Source organism: Pristiophorus japonicus, chromosome 4, assembly GCF_044704955.1.
Source record: "Pristiophorus japonicus isolate sPriJap1 chromosome 4, sPriJap1.hap1, whole genome shotgun sequence".
Classification (NCBI taxonomy): Eukaryota; Metazoa; Chordata; class Chondrichthyes; family Pristiophoridae; genus Pristiophorus; species Pristiophorus japonicus.
Genome location: NC_091980.1, coordinates 311362379 through 311378609, shown reverse-complemented (window position 1 = coordinate 311378609; position 16231 = coordinate 311362379). Strand labels below are relative to the sequence as shown.

The 16231-nt window shown below is 48.1% G+C and overlaps 1 protein-coding gene across 2 annotated transcripts in view; it reads right to left on the bottom strand.

Annotated features, from left to right (window-relative positions):
* Positions 1-16231, bottom strand: part of nudt14 (nudix (nucleoside diphosphate linked moiety X)-type motif 14) — a 249592-nt gene that overhangs the window by 135064 nt on the left and 98297 nt on the right. For both annotated transcript variants that reach the window (XM_070879687.1, XM_070879686.1), the window contains exon 3: positions 10650-10714. In XM_070879687.1, the coding sequence (XP_070735788.1) occupies positions 10650-10714 (65 nt within the window). The remainder of the gene's footprint in view (positions 1-10649; positions 10715-16231) is intronic.

Genomic DNA, 16231 nt, shown 5'->3' with positions numbered 1-16231 from the left:
TAAAGCCACTCCAGCGGCGCAAAGATGAAATGTCTATACAAGCAGACTGCCTTCTGTGGGGCAATCGAGTAGTGGTCCCCAAGAAGGGCAGAGACACCTTCATCAGTGACCTCCACAGTACCCACCCAGGCATCGTAATGATGAAAGCGATAGCCAGATCCCACGTGTGATGGCCCGGTATCGATGCGGACTTGGAGTCCTGCATGCACAGATGTAACACATGCTCGCAGTTAAGTAATGTACCCAGGGAGGAGCCACTAAGTTTATGATCTTGGCCCTCCAAACTGTGGTCTAGGGTCCATGTCGACTATGCAGGTCCGTTCTTGGGTAAAATGTTCCTTGTGGTTGTAGACGTGTACTCCAAGTGAATTGAATGTGAGATAATGTCGGCAAGCACGTCCGCTGCCACTATTGAAAGCCTGCGGGCCATGTTTGCCACGGACGAGCTACCCGATGTCCTTGTGAGCGACAACGGTCCATGTTTTACCAGTGCCGAGTTCAAAGAATTCATGACCCGCAACGGGATCAAACATGTCACATCTGCCCCGTTCAAACCAGCATCCAATGGTCAGGCAGAGAGAGCAGTGCAAACCATCAAGCAAGGCTGGAAGAGGGTAACTGAAGGCTCACTGCAGACTCGCCTATCCCGAGTCCTGCTTAGTTACCGCACGAGACCTCACTCACGCACTGGGAACCCACCTGATGAACTGCTCATGAAAAGGACACTTAAGACAAGGCTCTCGTTAGTTCACCCTGATCTACATGAACAGGTAGAGAGCAGGCGGCTTCAACAAAGTGCATACCATGATAGTGCAAATGTATCACGCGAGATTGAAGTCAATGATCCTGTATTTGTATTGAACTATGGGCAAGGTCCCAAGTGGCTTCCCGGCACCATTGTGGCCAAAGAGGGGAGCAGCGTGTTTCGGGTCAAACTTCCAAATGGAAACACTTGGACCAAATCAAACTCAGATTCACGGACTATCCTGAGCAACCCACTTTGGACCCTACCTTCTTTGACACTCCAACATACACACCAGTGGCAACCGACACCGTGGTTGGCCACGAAGCAGAACCCATCATCCACAGCATCTCAGCAGGACTCACCACACCAGCAAGGCCAGCTGCAGAGCTGCCCAGCGAGGGTCCAACAGACAGTTCACAACACCAGCATCTGCACCGAGACGATCAACCAGGGAAAGAAGGGCCCCAGATCGTCTCACCTTGTAAATAGTTACATTTACAGTGACATTGGGGGAGTGTTGTTATATATGTAAACTTGTATATGCCCTGTACAGCCACCAGAGGGCTCATAGAAACATAGAAAAGAGGCACAGGGAGTAGGCCATTCGGCCCTTCGAGCCTGCACCGCCATTCAATAAGATCATGGCTGATCATTCTCTCAGTACCCCTTTCCTGCTTTCTCTCCATACCCCTTGATCCCTTTAGCCGTAAGGGCCATATCTAACTCCCTCTTGAATATATCCAATGAACTGGCATCAACAACTCTCTGCGGCAGGGAATTCCACAGGTTAACAACTCGCTGATTGAAGAAGTTTCTCCTCATCTCAGTCCTAAATGGCCTACCCCTTATCCTCAGACTGTGTCCCCTGGTTCTGGACTTCCCCAACATCGGGAACATTCTACCTGCATCTAACCTGTCCAGTCCCATCAGAATCTTGTATTTTTCTATGAGATCCCCTCTCATCCTTCTAAACTCCAGTGTATAAAAGCCCAGTTGATCCAGTCTCTCCTCATATGTCAGTCCAGCCATCCCTGGAATCAGTCTGGTGAACCTTCGCTGCACTCCCTCAATAACAAGAATGTCCTTCCTCAGATTAGACGACCAAAACTGAACACAATATTCCAGGTGAGGCCTCACCAAGGCCCTGTACAACTGCAGTATGACCTCCCTGCTCCTATACTCAAATCCCCTAGCTATGAAGGCCAACATGCCATATGCCTTCTTCATCGCCTGCTGTACCTGTATGTCAAATTTCAATGACTGATGAACCATGACACCGAGGTCTCGTTGCACCTCCCCTTTTCCTAATCTGCCCCCATTTCGATAATATTCTGTCTTCGAGTTTTTGCCCCCAAAGTGGATAACCTCACGTTTATCCACATTATACTGCATCTGCCATGCATTTGCCCACTCACCAAATTGTCCAAGTCACCCTGAAGCCTCTTAGTGTCCCCCTCACAGCTCACACCGCCACCTAGTTTAGTCATCTGCAAACTTGGAGATATTACACTCAATTCCTTCATCTAAATCATTGATGTTTTGTAAATAGCTGGGGTCCCAGCACTGAGCCCTGCGGCACTCCTCTAGTCACTGCCTGCCATTCTGAAAAGGACCCGTTTATCCCGACTCTCTGCTTCCTGTCTGCCAACCAGTTCTCCATCCATTCCTAATATGATGTGCTTTAATTTTGCACACCAATCAATTGTGTGGGGCCTTGTCAAAAGCCTTTGGGAAGTCCAAATACACCACATCCACTGGTTCTCCCTTGTCCACTCTACTAGTTATATCCTCAAAAAATTCTAGAAGATTTGTCAAGCATGATTTCCCCTTCATAAATCCATGCTGACTTGGACCGATCCTGTCACTGCTTTCCAAGTACGCTGCTACTTCATCCTTAATAATTGATTCCACCATTTTCCCCACTACTGATGTCAGGCTAACCGGTCTATAATTACCCGCTTTCTCTCTCCCTCCTTTTTTAAAAAGTGGTGTTACATTAGCTACCCTCCAGTCCAGAGGAAATGATCCAGAATCGACAGACTGTTGGAAAATGATCACCAATGCATCCACTATTTCTAGGGCCACTTCCTTAAGTACTCTGGGATGCAGACTATCAGGTTCGGGGATTTATCGGCCTTCAATCCCATCAATAAGGATATCCTTCAGTTCCTCCTTCTCACTTGACCCTCAGCCACCTAATACTTCCGGAAGGTTATTTGTGTCTTCCTTCGTGAAGACAGAACCAAAGTATTTGTTCAATTGGTCTGCCATTTTTGTTCCCCATTATAAATTCACCTGAATCTGACTGCAAGGGACCTAGGTTTGTCTTCACTAATTTTTTTCTCTGCAAAAGCTTCTATAAATATGTGAAGTCAGTTTTTATGTTCCCGGCAAGCTTCTTCTCATACTCTATTTTCCCCCTCCTAATTAAACCCTTTGTCCTCCTCTGCTGAATTCTAAATTTCTCCCAGTCCTCAGGTTTGCTGCTTTTCTGGCCAATTTATATGCCTCTTCCTTGGATTTAACACTATCCTTAATTTCCCTTGTTAGCCATGGTTGAGCCACCTTCCCAGTTTTATTTTTACTCCAGACAGGGATGTACAATTGCAGAAGTTCATCCATGTGATCTTTAAATGTTTGCCATTGCCTATCCACCATCAACCCTTTAAGTATCATCCGCCAGTCTATTCTAGCCAATTCACATCTCATACCATCGAAGTTACCTTTCCTTAAGTTCAGGACCCTAGTTTCTGAATTAACTGTGTCATTCTCCATCTTAACAAAGAATTGTATCATGTTATGGTCACTCTTCCCCAAGGGGTCTCGCACAACACGATTGCTAATTAGTCCTTTCTCATTACATATCACCCAGTCTAGGATGGCCAGCTCTCTAGTTGGTTCCTCGACATATTGGTCTAGAAAACCATCCCTAATACACTCCAGGAAATCCTCCTCCACCGCATTGCTACCAGCTTGATTAGCCCAATCAATATGTAGATTAAAGTCACCCATGATTACTGCTGTACCTTTATTGCATGCATCCCTAATTTCTTGTTTGATGCTGTCCCCAACCTTACTACTACTGTTTGGTGGTCTGTACACAACTCCCACTAGCGTTTTCTGTCCCTTGGTATTCCGTAGCTCCACCCATACAGATTCCACATCATCCAAACTAATGTCCTTTCTTACTATTGCATTAATTTCCTCTTTAACCAGCAATGCCACCCCGCCTCCTTTTCCTTTCTGTCTATCCTTCCTAAATGTTGAATACCCCTGGATGTTGAGTTCCCAGCCTTGGTCACCCTGGAGCCATGTCTCCGTGATGTCAATTACATCATACCCATTAACTGCTATCTGCGCAGTTAATTCGTCCACCTTATTCCGAATACTCCTTGCACTGAGGCACAGAGCCTTCAGGCTTGTTTTTCTAACACACTTTGCCCCTTTAGAATTTTGCTGTAATGTGGTTCCTTTTGCTTTTTGCCTTAGGTTTTTCGGCCCTCCACTTTTACTTTTCTTCTTTCGATCTTTTGCTTCTGCCCCCATTCTACTTCCCTCTGACTCCCTGCATAGGTTCCCATCCCCCTGCCATATTAGTTTAACACCTCCCCAACAGCACTAGCAAACACTCCCTCTCGGACATTGGTTCCAGTCCTGCCCAGGTGCAGACCGTCCGGTTTGTACTGGTCCCACCTCCCCCAGAACCGGTTCCAATGTCCCAGGAATTTGAATCCCTCCCTTCTGCACCACTGCTCAAGCCACGTATTCATCTGAGCTATCCTGTGATTCCTACTCTGACTAGCACGTGGCGCTGGTAGCAATCCTGAGATTACTACCTTTGAGGTCCCCTGGAGTCCCAAGGAATCCCAGAATCCCTTGGGAGCACAGGTACTTAAGGAGGCCTGACAGGTTGGAGAGGCACTCTGGAGACCTGCAATAAAAGACTAAGGTCACACTTTACTTTGAGCTCACAGTATCCAGTCAGACTCTTTCTTTATACTTAACAGGGACCTCAGCTATTCACAATATTTATTAACGACTTGGATGATGGCATAGAAAGTCATGGATCCAAATTTGCCGATGACACAAAGATAGGCGGCATTGTAAGCAGTGTAGATGGAAGCATAAAATTGCAAAGGGATATTGAGCGATGAAGTGAATGAGAAAAACTGTTGCAAATGGATTTCAATGCAAGCAAGTGTTCGGTCATCCCCTTTGGACGTAGAAAGGATAGAACAAGGTACTTTCTAAATAGTGAAAAGCTAAAAACAGTGGCTGTCAAAGAGACTTGGGGGGTTCAGGTACATGGATCATTCAAATGTCAGGGACAGGTACAGAAAATAATCAAAAAGACTGATGGAATGCTGGCCCTTATATCGCGAGGACTAGAATACAAGGGGGTAGAAGTTATGCTGTAGCTTTACAATCATCATCATAGGCAGTCTCTCGAAATGAGGATGACTTGCTTCCACGCCAAAAAAGGATGAGTTCACACGTGTTCAACTACATCCTGAAGGGTGGAAGATGCCTGTGGATGGATTTTTTTAACGTGGGGTGACCGTTGCACACCAGCCACCACACAGGCTTGACGGAGCTAGGTCTTGGTCCAGTGGCAAGGGTTAACCAGGACGACTGGAGACCTGCTCTGCTGTACAAAGCTCTGGTTAGACCACACCTGGAGCACTGTGGGCAGTTCTGGGCCCCACACTGTAGGAAGGATATATTGGTCTTGGAGGGAGTGCAGCGTAGGTTTACCAGAATGATACCCAGACTTCAAGAGTTAAGTTACGAGGAGAGATTACACAAATTAGGGTTGTATTCCCTCGAATTTAGAAGGGTAAGGGGTGATCTGATCGAAGTTTTCAGGATATTAAGCGGAGCAGATAGGGTAGATAGAGAGAGACTGTTCCCGCTGGTTGGGGATCTCGGACTGGGGGACACAGTCTAAAAGAGCCAGACCTTTCAGGAGTGAAATTAGGAAATACTTCTACACACAAAGGGCGGTAGAAGTTTGGAACTCTCTTCCCCCAACAGCAATTGATGCTGGGTCAATTGTCAGTTTAAATTGAGGATTGATAGATTTTTGTTAATCAAAGGTATTAAGGGATATGGGGCAAAAACAGGTATATGGAGTTAGGTCGCAGATCAGCCGTGATCTCATTGAATGGCGGAACAGGCTTGAGGCTCAAAGGGTATCAATATAAGTGGGCTTCTACTTTAGGTTCCATGAAGACCACCCGATCCCGAGTCCTATCATGGACTCTGGCAGATCTCCATCACCTGAGAACCCTGTCTGAGAACACCCCCCAAAAAGAATCAGGCAGTGGGGCGAATATCTCTCTAACTCTCAACGCCACCCTTCTCAAGAGATTCCGAGCCAGCTCCTTTAAAGGTGTCAATGTACGCACATACTTTTCATCAGGACCCAGGTCGCTGTTTGGAGTGTGGGCAGGTCTGTCGGCGGGGTCCGGGTACAGCAGAGGTGCGACGGGTGATCGAGGCTGAGGAGCGTTGAGGGATCGTGGCGGAGGTGCAGCGAATGTTTGGTGCGGAGGTGCGGTGGGCGATCGCGGCAGAGGTGCGGCGAGTACTTGATGCGCAGATACAGCGGGAGATCGTGATGGAGGAGCGGTGAGTGTTTTGTGGCGGAGGAGCGGCGAGAGATTGTGGCGGAGGAACGCGAATGTTTGTGGTGGAGGAGCGGCGAGAGATTATGGTGGAGCTGCGGCAAATGAGGGTTCGGGGTCCAGAAGAGGCGAGGGCCCAGGGGCAGCACGGGCCAGCCCACACTGCGATATGTGTGCACACTGGGTCCGTGCAGCAGAGCTGGTCTCCAGTCATCTTGGTTAATCATTGCCACTGGACCAAGACCTCGCTCTGTCAAGCCCGTGTGGTGGCTGGTGTACAACGGCCACCCCACGTTAAAAAAATCCACCCACAGGCATCTTCCACCCCTGGAGTTCAGGACTGGAATATCGGGTCCTTCATTGAAACATCTGGAAATTCATGTGGAAGCAAGTTATCCTCTTTCGAGGGACCGCCTTTGATGATACTTTTCACAATGTCCGCTATCCTGTGGCTGAAAACGTTTTTGTATTAGTGTCCTCTAGCCCTTGTCTTATTGTCCAGATTCCCCTTTAACCTTATCTATCCCTTTCATTATTTTAAACACCCGGATCACGTTACCTCAATCTTAGTATCTTACAGCACAGGAGGTGGCCATTCGGCCCATCGTGCCTGTGCTGGCTCTTTGAAAAAGCGATCCGATTAGTCCCACTCCCTGGCTCTTTCCCAGAGCCCTGTCAATTTTTTCCCTTCAAGTATTTATCCAATATCCTTTTGAACGTTACTATTGAATCTGCTTCCACTGCCCTTTGAGTTGCTATATATGTGTGATACAGTCAGGGATTCAAGAATAATCAGCTGGAATGCGCATTCCACATAACAACTCTGTGTAACAATGTCTCCTCATGTTGCCTCTGGTGCTTTTGCACTCACCTTAAATCTGTGTCCTCTGGTAACCGACCCTTCTGTCTCCTAATTTACTCTATTAAAACAATCCTTGATTTTGAATACTTCTATCAAATCTCCTCTTAACCTTCTTTGCTCCTCAAAGCAACACCACACTGCCCCTGGCTCTAAGCATGGTACATAATCCATCGCATCTTATCTGGTTGTTACATAGAAGTCACAGCACAGAAACAGGCCATTCAGCCCAACCAGACCATGCCGGCGTTTATGCTCCACTCGAGCCTCCTCCCATCTTTCCTCATCTAAATCTATCAGCATAACCCTCTATTCCCTTCTCCCTCATACACTTGTCCAGCCTCCCCTTAAATACATCGATACTATTCGCTTCAACCCCTCCCTGTGGTAGTGAGTTCCACATTCTCACCACTCTCTGGGTAAAGAAGTTTCTCCTAAATTCCCTATTGAATTTCTGGGTGACTATCTTATATTGATGGCCTCTAGTTATGCTCTTCCCCACAAGTGGAAACACTCTCTCGGTATCCACTCTATCAAAACCTTTCATCATTTTAAAGACCTCTATTAGGTCACCCCTCAGCCTTCTCTCTTCAAGAGAAAAGAGACCCAGCCTGTTCATCCTTTCCTGCTATGTATACTCTCGCATTTCTGGTATCATCCTTGTAAATCCTCTCTGCACCCTCTCCAGTGCCTCTATATCCTTTTTGTAATATTGTGACCAGAACTGTACGCAGCTCCAAGTGTGATCTATCCAAGGTTCGATACAGGTTTACTTTTCAATCTATCCCTCTAGAAATAAACCCTAGTGCTTGGTTTGTCTTTTTTATGGCCTTGCTAATCTGTGTCACGTTTAGTGATTTGTGGATTTGTATCCGAGATCCCTTTGTTCCTCTACCCCACCCAGACTCTCACCCTCCAAGTAATAAGTGACCTCCCTATTCTTCCTACCAAAATGTAATACCTCACATTTATCTGTGGTGAACTTCATTTGCCAATTAGATGCCTATTCTGCAAGTTTATTAATGTCCTCCTGCAATGTGTTGCAGTCCTCCTCAGTATTGACTATCCCCCCAATTTGGTGTCATCCGCAAATTTAGAAATTGTGTTTTTGATTCCAAAGTGTAAATTGTTAATATAAATTGTGAACAGCAGTGGTTCCACCTTCTGACACTGGAAATAGCTACCTTTTACCCTACTCTCTGCTTTCTGCCTTGAAGCCTGCTAGCTCTCCATTCTGCGACTTGTCCCCTGACTCTGTATTCCCTGACCTTGTTCATCAGTCTATTATGGGGTACCCTACTGAAGACCTTTTGAAAATCTAGATAAATTACATCAACTCCATTACCCTTGTCTGCGCTCTCTGCTACCTCTTCAAACAATTCAATTCCTTTCTCCCTCATTTCTTTACCTAGCTTTCCCTTAAATCCATTTATCCCTCCTTTTGTCTTACATTTTCTGCTCGATTTGCTCCTGAAAATGTTCCGTTTGTTGGGGTACAGTTGCACAAGTGCCGACTGCCTTGTGACACCTCAACCACCGAGATCGCCAGCGACTCGGATCCTTGCCTGGGGCCGAAGCACCTTCCAACAGGGCTCGCTGAATAGTAACGCCCAACGCAAAGCCTGGCTGACCTAAGCCTTTCCCTACCCTTCGAGGATCACTGTGACCGACTGTGATACCGCGACTAGCTGAGAATATCTGATTTGGTGTGATTTGCTATTATACAGCGCGGTAATTTAAAAACGGAACTGCATTTATTCAGCCCCTTTCACAACCTCATGTCATCCCAAAACACTTTGCAGCCAATGAAGTACTTTTGAAGTGTGGTCACTGTTGTAATGTAGGAAAGGCAGCAGCCAATTTGCGCACAGCAAGCTCCCACAAACAGCAATGTGATAATCTGTTTTAGTGATATTGATTGAGCAATAAACATTGGCCCCAGGACACCGGGGAGAACTCCCCTGCTCTTCTTTGAAGAGTTGCTGTCATGGGATTTTTTTACTCCCCAATCTAGCCCGGAACACTAGCAGCACTGATGTCATCACCTTGGATTTTAAGGTCTGAGCAAAGACATCGAATTTGTGCAGCCTATTCCGCCATGGAGTGCATCACAAACACAGTCAATCAGAAGGGATATAGTTACAGATGTTGACCGAGGGACAAATGATGGCCAGGACACCAGGGAGAACTCGTCTGCTTTTCTTCGAAATAGTGCAATGAGATCTTTTCCGTTCATCTGAGGGGGCAGACGGGGCCTCGGTTTAGCGCCTGACCTGAAAGACGGCACCTCCGACAGTGTGGCACTCGCTCAGCACTGCCCTGGGAATGTCGGCCTGGATTATGTTCAGAGGCAAGAGTGCTACCACTGAGCCAAGGGATTTACCCATGAAACAAAGACCTTGCATTTACTCAGTACTCCATCACATCCTCAGGACTACACAAAGTGCTCCACAGTCATAGAGAGCTGTGGAGGCTGGGACACTGAATAAATTTAAGACAGAAATAGACAGTTTCTTAAACGATAAGGGAATAAGGGGTTATGGGGAGCGGGCAGGGAAGTGGAGCTGAGTCCATGATCGGATCAGCCATGATCGTATTAAATGGCGGAGCAGGCTCGAGGGGCCATATGGCCTACTCCTGTTCCTATTTCTGATGTTCTTATGAATCACTGTCGTATTCTAGGCAAGCAAAACGGGCAATTTGTCCACAGCTAGATGCCACAAAAAGAAGAAATGAAGGACAAGTCAGTCTGTTGGTCAGGACACTAGAGCACCCAATTCTTTGAATAACGCCATGGGATCTTTTATGTCCACTTGAACCAGGCGGACTGAGCTTGGTTTAATGTATATTCGAAACGGCACTAGAGAGTTGGACTAGAGTGTGTGCAGCAAGCCCTGGAGTGGGGCTTAAAACCATGATCTTCTGACCCGGAGACAAGTGGCTTGCCAATGAAGCCAAGCTGCCACCCACAAGTCAATGGGAAGCTGCTGGCCTAGTTTCCTGATTCGCCCTTCTATCCCGACACTGGCTTGGGGGAGAGTTCCAGAGGCGATGGTCACCCTCTGGCACTTCACCCAAAATAGCCTTTATTAACGCGGCAGTGAGTGTTGGAGGGATATTCGACCGTGGCAGGAATCACAGCCGAGTCTGAGCCTGTCCTCAACCATCAACAGCTGGGACAAACCTCCTGGCTTCTGTGGGTGTTGCCGCGATCCACCGGTGGTGGCTAAAACCCACTGAATAACTGGGGTACAGCCCACCTGGGTCAGGCTTGAGTTTATACCCATGTCCCCGAGTCTGCTGGTCTTGTCTCGACACAAGGGACATTTACACAGCCACCCCGCTCATTCATACTTGGATTGCAAAAGCTGGAGGCACATCCCTCCATGCAGCAAACTACACATTCAGCAGATATTACCTGGACGGAACTGCTTGACCAGGACAAAGGACTGTCGTGTGGTATTGAAGATCAGGATTGAGACGCTGAAATAGAAAAGGAGAGAAAAAAAGTATTCATTTCGCTGTCCGTCCCATTATTAACTTCACCTCCAAGTACGGTATCAACTGTAACAATTTAAACATTCTCATCCTCGTGCTCAAATCCCTCCATGGCCTCACTCCTCCTCCCCATCTCTGTCATCTCCTCCAGGCTGACATGCCCCCACCGTCTCTGCACTCCTCCAAATCTGGCCCCTTGGTCCGTCTTACACTTCCTTCACCCCACCATTGGTGGCCGTGCCTTCTGCTGCCTAAGCTCGGGAATTCCCTCCCGAAGCCCCTCCGCACCTCTCTCCCTCCTCCTTCAACCCTCCTTAAGACTTTCCTCTTTGACCAAGTATTTAGTCACCTGCCCTAATGACTCCTTCTTTGGCTCGGTCAATATTTGTTTGATTACGTTCCTGTGAATCGCTTTGGAATGTTTTATTATGGGAGCTTGCTGTGTGCGAATTGGCTGTCCCGTTACTACATTACAACAGTGACTAACACTTCAAAAGTACTTCATTGGCTATAAAGTGCTTCGGACCATCCTGAGGTCGTGAAAGGCGCTATAGAAATGCAAATCTTGTTTTTCCTTTATTCAATGTGAGCAGATTAACACTTCATTATCATTGTCTCTGTGATTGGACTGAGTTTGCACTGATCCCAGTCACCACACCGGACACTAATGCAGTGCAGTGAATTGCCTCTAGAGAGGTCTCAGGCTGATGAGACGCGCTACCCCAGGTGGCCACACCATCACCATCATCATAGGCAGTCCCTCGAAATCGAGGACGGTTTGCTTCCACTCTAAACATGAGTTCTCAGGTGACTGAACAGTCCAATACGGGAATTACAGACTCTGTCACGGGTGGGACAGACAGTCGTTGAGGGAAGGGGAGGGTGGGACTGGTTTTCTGCATGCTCTCGTCGACGAGACTCGAGGTGCTCAGCGCCCTCACGGATGCACTTCCTCCACTTTGGGTGGTCTTCGACCAGGGATAGAAACATAGAAAATAGGTGCAGGAGTAGGCCATTTGGCCCCTCGAGCCTGCACTGCCATTCAATAAGATCATGGCTGATCATTCAACCTCAGTACTCCTTTCCTGCTTTCTCTCCATACCCCTTGATGCCTTTGGCCGTAAGGGCCACATCTAACTCCCTTTTGAATATATCTAATGAACTCAACAACTTTCTGTCGAAGAGAATTCCACAGGTTAACCACTCTCTGAGTGAAGAAGTTTCTCCTCATCTCAGTTCTAAATGGCTTACCCCTTATCCTTAGATTGTGACCCCTGGTTCTGGACTTCCCCAACATTGGGAACATTCTTCCTGCATCTAACCTGTCCAGTCCCGTCAGAATTTTATTTGTTTCTATGAGATCCCCTCTCATCCTTCTAAACTCCAGTAGATACAAGCCCAGTTGATCCAGTCTCTCCTCATATGTCAGTCCTGCCATCCCAGGAATCAGTCTGGTGAACCTTCGCTGCACTCCCTCAATAGCAAGAACGTCCTTCCTCAGATTAGGAGACCAAAACTGAACACAATATTCCAGGTGTGGCCTCACCAAGGCTCTGTACAACTGCAGTAAGACCTCCCTGCTCCTATACTCAAATCCCCTAGCTATGAAGGCCAACATACCATTTGCCTTCTTCACCGCCTGCTGTACCTGCATGCCAACTTTCAATGACTGATGTACCATGACACCCAGGTCCCATTGCACCTCCCCTTTTCCTAACCTGTCACCATTCAAATAATATTCTGTCTTCCTGTTTTTGCCCCGAAAGTGGATAACCTCACATTTATCCACATTATACTGCATCTGCCATGCATTTGCCCACTCACCTAACCTGTCCAAGTCACCATGCAGCCTCATAGCATCCTCCTCACAGCTCACACCGCCACCCAGCTTAGTGTCATCTGCAAACTTGGCAATATTACATTCAATTCCTTCATCTAAATCATTGATGTATATTGTAAATAGCTGGGGTCCCAACACTGAACCCTGCGGCACCCCACTAGTCACTGCCTGCCATTCTGAAAAGGACCCGTTTATTCCGACTTTCTGCTTCCTGTCTGCCAACCAGTTCTCTATCCACGTCAGTACATTACCCCCAATACCATGTGCTTTAATTTTGCACACTAATCTCTTGTGTGGGACCTTGTCAAAAGCCTTTTGAAAGTCCAAATACACCACATCCACTGGTTCTCCCTTGTCCACTCCATTAGTTACATCCTCAAAAAATTCTAGAAGATTTGTCAAGCATGCTGACTTGGACCAATCCTGTCACTGCTTTCCAAATGCACTGCTATTTAATCTTTAATAATTGATTTCAACATTTTCCCCACCAATGATGTCAGGCTAACTGGTCTATAATTCCCTGTTTTCTCTCTCCCTCCTTTTTTAAAAAGTGGTGTTACATTAGCTACCCTCCAGTCCATAGGAACTGATCCAGAATCAATAGAATGTTGGAAAATGATGACCAATGCATCCACTATTTCTAGGGCCACTTCCTTAAGTACTCTGGGATGCAGCCTATCAGGCCCTGGGGATTTATCGGCCTTCAATCACATCAATTTCCCGAACACAATTTCCTGACTAATAAGGATTTCCTTCAGTTCCTCCTTTTCGCTAGACCCTCGAACTCCTAGTGGATTCCCAGGTGTTGGTGGGGATGTTGCACTTTATCAAGGAGGCTTCGAGGGTGTCCTTGAAACATTTCCTCTGCCCACCTAGGGCTTGCTTGCCGTGTAGGAGTTCCGAGCAGAGCGCTTGCTTTGGGAGTCTTGTGTCGGACATGCGGACGATGTGGCCCTGCCCAGCGGAGCTGGTCGCGTGTGGTCAGTGCTTCGATGCTGGGGATGTTGGCCTACACCAAGCCCATGGGCACTGCCCCAGCCAGTCCAGGAAGCCCAGGCAACTCAGCTCGATCTGCGCATATACTTCGTCCCACTGGATTATCCCCTTTGGAATTTGTGGGCTGGAAATTTGGAATGGGTCCTTTCTTGGCACTGGCGTGCCATTGGTGGATAGACCAATGACCCTGCTGTAACGGGCTCACGATTCTCAGCAGGAGGCAGCACCGTTAGGAGAGGAGGGGGAAATAGGAAGGGAAATAATGTTCTTGATGTGCACACGAGCCCGGAAAATCACTTTGTTCAATGCTGATCAGAAGCGAAAGTTGGGCACTGCTTTCCAGCATTTATTAATATCTACATAGAAAATAGGTGCAGGAGTAGGCCATTCGGCCCTTCTAGCCTGCACCGCCATTCAATGAGTTCATGGCTGAACATGCAACTTCAGTACCCCATTCCTGCTTTCTCGCCATACCCCTTGATCCCCCTCGTAGTAAGGACTACATCTAACTCCTTTTTGAATATATTTTAGTGAATTGGCCTCAACAACTTTCTGTGGTAGAGAATTCCACAGGTTCACCACTCTCTGGGTGAAGAAGTTTCTCCCAATCTAGCGCAGATCGAAATATCACTGGACACACCAGCATTTATTGCCCATCCTAGTTGCCCTGAGAATATGGTGGTGAGCCTTGTATACTGGTTTCAGACAACAGGGTGGCTCAGTGGGTCACACCCTCGCCCCAGTTGGAAGGTTGTGGGTTCATGGTCCCCCTCCAGAGACTTCAGCACACAAATCCAGGCTGACGTTCCAGTGCAGGGCTGAGGTGGTGCTGCACTGTCGGAGGAGCCGATGCCCCTTCTGCTCTCTCGCACAGACGTAAAACATCCCATGGCAACTATTCCAAAGAATAGCAGTGGGGGATTAATATTAATCCCTCAACGAAAATCACAAAAACAGATGATCTGGACATTATCACATTGCTATTTGTGGGAGCTTGCTGTGCATAAATTAGCAGCCGCGTTTCCTACATTACAACAGTGACTGCACTTCAAAAAGTACTTCATTGGCTGTAAAGTGCTTTGGAATATCCGGTGGTCGTGAAAGGGGCTGCGGAATTTCGAGTATTTCTTTGTAGGGCCAATCCAGAGGGCACATTGGAGTCACATATAGGTCCAGACCGGGTAAGGCCGCAGGTTTCCTTCCCAAAGGACTTCAGTTGCATTTTGACCACAAACCAACAGCTTCATGGTCACTTTTACTCGAACCACCTTTTTACGTCCAGATTATTTTAACTGAATTCAAATTTTCAAAATGCCAAATTCAAATTCTCAGCTGCCATATTAGTCAAGTAACATAACCACTGCACTACCATACCCGCGATAACATTTTATAACTACATCTAGCAAGTCAGCCAGTGTTCCCAGTTGCTGGTCCTGTACTGCAATGTGCATGTGTGTAGACATCAGGTGGGGCTGAAGCCTCTCACAGCCAAACAGCTCGCCGAAATTCACTGCCTCGACTCACACACAATCAACGGTGGAGTATCGAAACGTCATCCGCCTCTCGCAAGGGTTCGTATCATCAGGGTAGGAGAGAACGGGGTGTGGGGAGGGGTAGGGAGTGGGGAGTGGGAGAGAGGGGGGAGGGAGAGGACGGAGAGGGGAGAGGGAGATGGAGTGGAGAGGAAGAGCGAGAGGGGGAGGAGGGGGAGGGAGGGAGGGAGAGGAGGAGGGGGAGAGGAGGGGAGGGGGAGGAGGGGAGGGGGAGCGAGAGAGGGAGAAGAGGAGTGGGAGGAGAGGAAGGGAGAGGAGGAGGTGGAGGAGGGGTAGAGGGTGGGAGAGAGAGATGGAGGGGAGGGAGAGGAGAGGAGGGGAGGGAGAGGAGAGGAGGGGAGGGAGAGGAGGAGGAAGAGAGGAGGAGGAGGAGAGGGTGAGAGAGGAGGAGAGGGAGAGAGAGGAGGCAAGGGAGAGAGAGGAGGGAGTGCAAGGGAGAGGAGGGAGTGCAAGGGAGAGGAGGAGGGGGAGAGGGAGGGGAGGAGGGGGAGAGGGAGGGGGAGAGGGAGGGGAGGAGGGGGCAGAGGAGGGCGAGAGGGGAAGGAGAGGGGGAGAGGGAGAGAGGGCAGGGAGAGGAGGAGGGTGAGAGGGGAGGGAGAGGAGGGGGGGAAGGGGAGAGGAGGAGGGAAGGGGAGAGGAGGAGGGGAGGGGGAGAGGAGGAGGGGAGGGGGAGAGGAGGAGGGGAGGGGGATGCGGACGAGAGAGGAGGGGGGGGAATGCAGAAATTACACGGTTTATTTTGATGGATGATGAAGTGATATAAATAATTCCGAAGCCCACAAGCTGCCAGTCTGGAATCTGATCTACTTTCACGTAGCACGCAGAGCAAGAATCACCAGTTTGCCAGACTGCTTACGGGCGGACACTAAAAAAGGTGCAGTTTGCTGCATAGCCGCGTGAGTCTTTATTTGGACAGTGATAGCACAGTCTATATTTAGCTCGAGTCAGCATTCCGTCCCATACCCACCAAAGCCTTCTCCAAACAGTTTCACCGAAAACTGGTTTGTGACTGAAAATGTGATGTAACTTGTGCAAACACAAGGTTTCCGCTGGATGTGTGAAGAACCCATCACTTTGCTCGGTACATCACTGATTCTGTACTATCTAATGCAT